Source organism: Trachemys scripta, chromosome 3 (genome assembly GCF_013100865.1).
Source record: "Trachemys scripta elegans isolate TJP31775 chromosome 3, CAS_Tse_1.0, whole genome shotgun sequence".
NCBI lineage: Eukaryota > Metazoa > Chordata > Testudines > Emydidae > Trachemys > Trachemys scripta.
Window position 1 is genome coordinate 107,063,587 of NC_048300.1, and position 7,811 is coordinate 107,071,397.

The 7,811-nt window shown below is 35.6% G+C and overlaps 1 protein-coding gene across 6 annotated transcripts in view; it reads right to left on the minus strand.

Annotated features, from left to right (window-relative positions):
- The window catches only part of AKAP7 (A-kinase anchoring protein 7), a 164,646-nt gene that overhangs the window by 97,479 nt on the left and 59,356 nt on the right, over positions 1 to 7,811 (minus strand). For all 6 annotated transcript variants that reach the window (XR_004645128.1, XM_034765653.1, XM_034765651.1 and 3 more), the window contains exon 6: positions 4,704 to 4,816. Coding sequence is in view for 5 of the 6 variants with exons in the window: in XM_034765653.1 (XP_034621544.1) it covers positions 4,704 to 4,816 (113 nt within the window). In the remaining variant the exon portion in view is untranslated. The remainder of the gene's footprint in view (positions 1 to 4,703; positions 4,817 to 7,811) is intronic.

The following is a 7,811-nucleotide window of genomic DNA, read 5'->3' on the forward strand; positions in this document are numbered from 1 at the left end:
AGCAACAGTGAATCAGGTCTTGTGCTTTAGCCCCTTGCATCGAAGGATCTCGAATCACCTTACAGCATTTATCAATGAAGCCTCACAGTAAATAAGTAATAGATTGAATCAGTCACAACCTGTCAATACTTCATTTCACCAAAGTCACACAGTAAGTTAGTGGTAGACCTGGGAATAGGAGTGTGTTGTCTAAACGAACTCACGTCTTTCATTATATACTGTAGGCAATGTGTGTCCAGCACTGTACAATGCATAGAAGATATGGTACCTGCCCCATGGATTTTATTGTTGAAGGCCCTAGTCCTGGAAAGACTTGCACACATGCATAAAGTTATGCTTATGCTCAAGGCTTTCCAGGATCAGGATCTAAATTGTTTCATGTTATCTCCTTCCACAGGGGCTCCTAGTCCTATGTAGGAATGGAGAGCATGGTATCAGCATTTGGGGGAACTTTTCAATTAACTCATTCGTCCTCAAAATTGTCCCACTGGACCTAAAGGGCCAAGTTTGATTAACTGTCTTCCACTTCCATCAATTGTTGTAAACTATGTTCTTTCTCTCACCTGAGAAATAGGGGTGGGGGATGAGATTTTCTCTTATCCAATTAACTCAATGTAAATGTAGCAGCAATGTTTTTATCCTTCATTAGCTTCTATTCCATTAAATAAAAGAAGTCTGACCTTTTACTTTTCTGTAGCTTTAAATGTCTTAAGGGTAATCTCTTGAAGAGACTTTTTTCATACCTCTGTAGAGTTACAGAACCTTCATTTTGAACTCAATAATTTATTTTATTAAATATTTTACAGCCTTGGAAAAGTAACTTTTCAGAATTTTTGTTCCTCAAGAATTTCTATCTTTTCCCCTGAAGCTCTAGGTATATTTGCAATAGATGGAGAAATGGAACGTTTTATCAATTTTCCCAAAATGTAATGTTAATAAATTTAGTGAGATCATTAATCCTCTGAAGGGTTGGGTTAACTGATAGCTTCTTTAGACAGAAAAACCCAAAATTTTAATGACTTCTGTCCTGAATGTTTATAACTATCGATCTGGTGGTTTGTATTTTAAATTATTTTTGATCTATCGGTTGTTACTTTACAATGTTATATATATATGCTCTTCCTACCATAACCTTTATTAATTTTTCTCTGTTACTTGTAATACTGTTGTTGCATGATCTAAAATTTCATTTAAACTGTTGTTAAAATGTGTTATCTTTACCTTTTTATGCTTTGTTTATTTACTATACTAAGAGGAAATGTGCACAAAGAACTGATTAAACAATAGGAAACAAAGAACGATAGTAAATGCTGCTTCTTAAGATGGAGAGAGCTTTGACCAAGAAATATCCCATTTAATAGTGTTTACAGTTATTTAATATCAGTCTCCCATGATATTTTTCTATGGCATATCACTTAATAGCTAAGCCACTAGTATATTTATTATTCAGTGTTCTGGAGAAGTAATATGAATTAGGATGACAGTAATTTGATTCTGTTATTAACAACTGTGGAGACCAACACATTAGCGTACAGGGGAGCATAATGTAGATAAATGTAAAATAATGCACATTGGGAAAATAGCAAATATCTCATACACCCTAATGGCCTCTGACATTAAAATAAATAACAACATTAGAAATAACAGTGTATGGTTAATGAAGATCTCTACACAGTGGTGTCACTTTTACAATAGTAAGTGCTATGCCATGTCAGCCAGAACTTGTGTACTGAAATCTTTAGTTCCTTCCTTGATTTCCTACCTTTTATGTTTGTTATGCCCTTAAACTACTGTGGTGTATCTTTAAAGTTGTATTCAAGAAAGTCTGTTTTACAATCTAAGATTTTACTCAATCCAACTATATAATTTTCTACTTAAGCATTTTTGATACCTGTTAGTAGTATTCCCAATATTGTTTGTAAACATTTTCCCTGTAATGTTGACCAAAATAAAATACTTTGTTTAAAATGTATACATAACAAGCTAATGTCAACAGTACCTTTTCTTTTCATGCAATATTTTGACAAATATGCTAGTTCCAGGAATAACTTTACTTATGCATGTCAAAGAAAAGATTGATAAGAAATTCACATAAAATGCTATACGGGAGCAGAAAAAAGTAGTTGCGTGGAAATATAGCTCAGTTTAAAATGATGTAACATAATAATGGGAACAGGAATGGAATAAAAACTTGGATTAAATAGTTATTGTGGGTCACACTGTTGTGTGCATGATTGCTTTTATGTTTGTTCTCTTTCTTACCATTGTTACGCTTTACCTTTATTGATGTACTATTTATAATAAAGATTCCTAGCGCTTATGTAATCAAAGAATCTAGTGTGGAGTTTTGTGTGAGTAAGGCAGGTAATAGTTAACTATAAGAGTGTAGTTAAAAGGATGTGTCGTATCTCTTTTCTTGCTTGTCCTGGAATTCAGCTCAGCATATGCAGTAAAAAGAGTGAGGTCACAATTTACACACTGTGCATAATCCAGATATGGATTATGATCTTTATTTGTTTAGAAACTGGTCTTTTCTGCCACACAGTGTCAACAGAAAACAATCCAAACAAATCAATGTTTCAACTGCACACAAGAAGCATAAGTCTTTCTCAGTACGTTACCTGTACCCCATCATAAATAATAACCTTGTAAATTTAATTAATTTTATCCCTTGTCTCTATTTTCCAAAAAATGGAAGACAAACATGGTAACATTTTTGCTTATATAGCACCCAGCGCACACAATGTGTGTCCTGATACTACATAAAAGTTTTTAAAAGCTTAAATAAAGTAGTATGGTTCAACGACCAAGTGAAACAAAGCCATTCTGCCACAATCTACTATTAAAAACAAAGTTAGGTTAAAGCTTCCACTTTTTTCATGTGATAAACAGGAGATGGGGAAAAGAAAGAAAAACAACCTTTTTATCTTAGATCCAACTGGGGCTTACCCCATGATATAACAAAGTATTTAAGCATGCCTTTTAAGTGTTTTGATTAATCAGGTATCAGAGGGGTAGCCGTGTTAGTCTGAATCTGTAAAAAGCAACAGAGGGTCCTGTGGCACCTTTAAGACGATTAATCTTGATTGATTAATCAGGACCTCAATAGGTGGACCATACAAACAAACTATGGTCTAATGGAGAAAGTTGTACCTCAAGAATTCCACACCTTTATATTGTTTCACATACGTATTGCTATAATTGGATTGCTTGGAATCTTCTTTATTTATGCTAGACGGAGCATCTGTTGCTGAAGTTAGCACCCTGATGTTGCAATGCTTACATACCTCCAGTCCCACATAAAATGTAACTGACTTTCCAGATGTCTCCTCAGACAAGTCCATCTATTATAAGCTAAACTTCAGACTGACAGTAATTGTTTTACCAGGTTTAGAAGACAAGCGCAACTATAATGAAAACTCCTGACTTTTCTTATCAAAGACCACCTCAAAAGATGGGACAAACATTGCTAAAATTTGTATTCTAAGCACATTTACTACAAAGTATTTTTTTATAAAATCAACTGACCTAAACAGTTCATATTGTTTCTGCAGTGAAGCAATTGTTTCCCCAGCTCACCAAAGGGAAAAAAAATGTAACACTTGGTTCAGTATAACTGAATGAGTTCTAAAAACTGAGTTAAGCTCAAATAAAACCAATCTTATTACTTAGCACTTTTAAAATATTCTAGGGGAAATCCTGGCTCAGTTGAAGTCAATAGGAGTTTTGTCATTGACTTCAGTGAGATCAGGATTTCATCCCAGGTTTATTGAAACAGCACCCTTCCCCCTTCCCCCCCCCCCCCCTTTTTTTTTTTTTTTTGTACGCTTCAGAGACAGAAGTTTATAAGGGGAGGAGAGGAAGTTAGTTCAAAAGTACAAAAAGAATGAAAGTCAGATATGGTTTTGATCTGTTGACTAGCTCGATTTCAGAGTATTGCATAATACCATATAGATTAATAAATAACTTGCAATGAACAAATGAATACCTCATTTACACTACCAAAAGCTGAGATAAAGAGCAAATATTTTGGAAATCTCTCCTCTGCATCTGTTCACATCAGCATACATAAATAAACATTTTTAGCAAAGAATATGGAGTTAAAATATCTTGCCCTTATGGCTGATCCTCAGTTACTGTTCTTTGATTCAAGCAGAAAGTTGCTTGCCTTTTCTGTTTTCCCATTAGAATGGAAAGTGGAATGCCACTGGGAGAGGATAATGCAGTTGCAAGAAAAATAGGAGGACCTCCCCCACTTCCCCCAAAAAGGCAGCCTGAAAGATATGATCTATCAACTCATATTATTATAAATGCTCTTCATTCCAGAGTCAGTAGTCCGACATGCTGGACAGTTAATTTCCGTATAATTCAAAAATCTTTATTTAAGGTACACTGGAACAATACTTTAGACATAATTGTAATCTTTAGATTCTTTTGCAAGAGAAAACAGACCATAATTGTTAACATATCAAGACTATCAAGAGAAGTATTTTGTAGTACAACTTTGGACAAAACATTTTACATATTAACTTTTTTCGTAAAAGACTAATATTTTAAAGTCTTACCAGCACAGCTGGTTACAAAGAAGTCAAACCTTGACTGCTCTAGAATACGGCTAAAGTAAAACTGGTGTGCTTACCATTTGCTCTCTAAAATAAACTTTTTGGATGGCTGCTGTCGTGTTGCATCAAATTTGAGCTTACCTGCTTACGTAGCTCTGGTGATTTTGACAGCTTCATGAAGGTCAAGTGAGGTTTAAAAGCTCTGTTTTCTCCTGCCAAGATGCCCTTTTCTTGAAATATCTTCTTCATGGTCTCTGGAGAATGAAAAATGCAGAGGCCCTAAGATCTCAAGTACGGTGGATGCTTAAAAATGTGCTTTCAACTGAGTCACATCCATCCCATGTGAAAAGTGAAGATAATAAAAAGGGAAAGGCAGCTTTCTAGTTTCCTTCAAAGTTGCATGTTATATCTGAACAGATCAATCTGATAATTGCAGCTGATCTGAGACACAAGTTACTTTATTTAAAAATAAATCATTGGCAATCTATTTAAACCAATCAATATCCAGTCTAAAATCTGTTTCTCTGACCACAATAGTACCTTTACATTTAAATTGTTCAGGGATTGCAATGATTAATACAATTGCAAATGACAAAAGAATAGTTATGGATAATGAAATTCATTAGACAAAGAAAAGCTATTCTGTGTCAAATTCTATGGTCCTTACTTGAATGACCATTTCAGGCCAAGGGAATTTTGCTTAATAATCACCAAATTTGGCCTAATTGTGAAGGGCAAAGATTGAGAATAGATCAAATGTGATGTTCTTCACTAGTGCTCCACAGTTAGTTAAAAATAAATAAAAAGTAAACATCTATCTGTTGGCTTTCTGACACCTGTGTAAAGTGGAATGTGCAGTTCAACTGACTGAGAAGACTGGAACTTTTCTTTTTCATGTGGCTATTTGCCTACATCCAAGGCTAGGCAAAGCTTCTATATTGACCTCTCTTACTCCCTCCCAGCCCATCTACCTAGAACAATATAAATGTTCAACTTACTGAAAGTTAAATCACCACAACTACAATCGACACTAATGAAATCTACAATAGTGATCTTGCACCCCATTAGACCAGATACTATCTAGAGTTAGCCAGCTTGAACACTACATAGGGTGTTTGCAACTATGCATACTGGGGCATGTCTATACTGGAACATTCAGGAAAGTTAAAGTGGGTCAACTAAACATGTGAAATCAATGTGCATAAGTTAAAGAATGTTAATCTCCCATGTGGATGCTCTCACTTAGGAGTAGAGTGGTCTTAATCCTCCTTGGTCATAGTTTTTTTTTTTTTTTTTTAAATACTCTCTGAAATTAAATTAGAATTAGAAAATTAAAACTAAAACTTGTTTCCTGACTATTCTGTTTTTATAAATAGACTAAACAGGTTAAAGTATGAGTATTAAGTTATAGCAAATTAAGGTCACTTTACTCCTGAATGAGAGCATCCACATATGGAGTCAGTGGGGGAGGAGAGGTTTGGGGTTAAATGAGCTTTAATATATGTTCCTTGACTTCTCACCTTCAATTGATTTGCCTTAACTTTCCTGAGTATTTGTGTCTGTAGACAAGCTCTTAGTGTGGTCAGTGGGATGACTCACACAGTATGTAAAGTTAAGCATGTGCCTAAGCCTTCATAGAATCAGGATCTAAAGTTTTGAGCTTAAAATTGGTCTAATTTAAAGCTGTGGTTACAGTATGTTGTAGAGAAAATCCCCTGGATTTGAAAAGGCATAACTCCACATTATCTTTCATATCCTTTAAGTTAATATTTCCCCCAAGCGCACTCCGTAAAAATACATAACTAAAACTAAAAACTAGCCTATTCATAACATTAGTTAGGAAACTAATTTTATTTAGGTTTCTAAGGTATAATTACATAGTGTATTTTTAAAAGAAACTTAAATTATGAAAGATACCAGTATACTGTTTTTAAAATCCAGAGGATTTTTCTCTACCATGTTTTTTTTTTTTTTTTTTTTTCAGTTTACTAAAAAAACACCTACCTGTAAGTAGTTGTCACTTGGCCATATATTTAAAATATAGGTCCTGATCCTGGAATCACTTATGCATATGTTTCATGATATGTCAATTTGAGTTCAACAAGACTATTCAAGTACTGAGTTATGCACATGCTTAAGTGTTTGTACTATAAGGCCTAAATGCAATAACAAATCCTTACCAAAATGTGTTCCATTTTGCATGTTTCTGTGTGCCCATGGGGTTTGTTTTGGGGTTACTTTTGAGTGGTTTCAGCTTTTTAAAACATAAAAATAAACTACAGTAATTGCCCTTATTTAAAGAATACGTAGGGAGTCAATCCTATGCTTGTTTCTGTGGCCATCAAGGGTTCTGGTATGAGGCAGTGAAGAGGATTGGTTGGGGACGTGATCCCCCTGCACTGTGTGCAGATGAATTCTAGGGTAGTTTCCTGCATACCAAGGCAATAAGGATAGGAAGGGCACGGTGGACTGAAAGATTCACTCCTATGTAGGAGAACAGGACACGGCTGTTACTCTGACTCCTATGTAGATCCTCCCATACCAGCAGAGGGGGCACATCTGGGTTCTGTGACCTGTCCTATTAAATCCTCAAGGCTGTAACACTGGTTGAAGAGTGGCTCTGTGGAGAGGATTCACAGTCTATGGAAAGGATTCACTTTTCATTTTCTCCTCAGTGCCCAACCTGGCTATTCTGGCAAGAAACAGGACTGAAGGTTTTCTCCATAGAGAATAACATTTTATAACAGAAAAGAGAGAATATGTTGTGCGCATTCTAAACATGATGGTGGCTTTATTTACTTGCAGGACTAAACCCCACAAATCTCTGTAGACTGGAATCTGCTCCCACTGAAGTCAATGGCAAAAGTCATTGACTTCCATGGGAGCAGGATCCAGCCCTATTTTTGTAGTAGCCAAAAGTAACTAACAAACTCCAGAAGTTCTATTAATTCATTAATACTCCTGGGTTCTATTCCCAACTCTGCCACCAACCTGCTGCAGGCCGTTGGGCAAGTCACTGCTCCTCTCTATGCTTCTGTCTCCCCTCCTATCCTTTGTCTTGTCTATTTTGACTTTAAGCTCTTAAAGGCAGGGACTGTCTCTCTGTCCATGTTGTCAAGTATCAGGAGGTAGCCGTGTTAGTCTGTATCTACAAAAACAACAAAGAGTCTGGTGGCACCTTAAAGACTAACAGATTTATTTGGGCATAAGCTTTCGTGAGTAAAAACCTCACTTCTTCGGATGCATAGA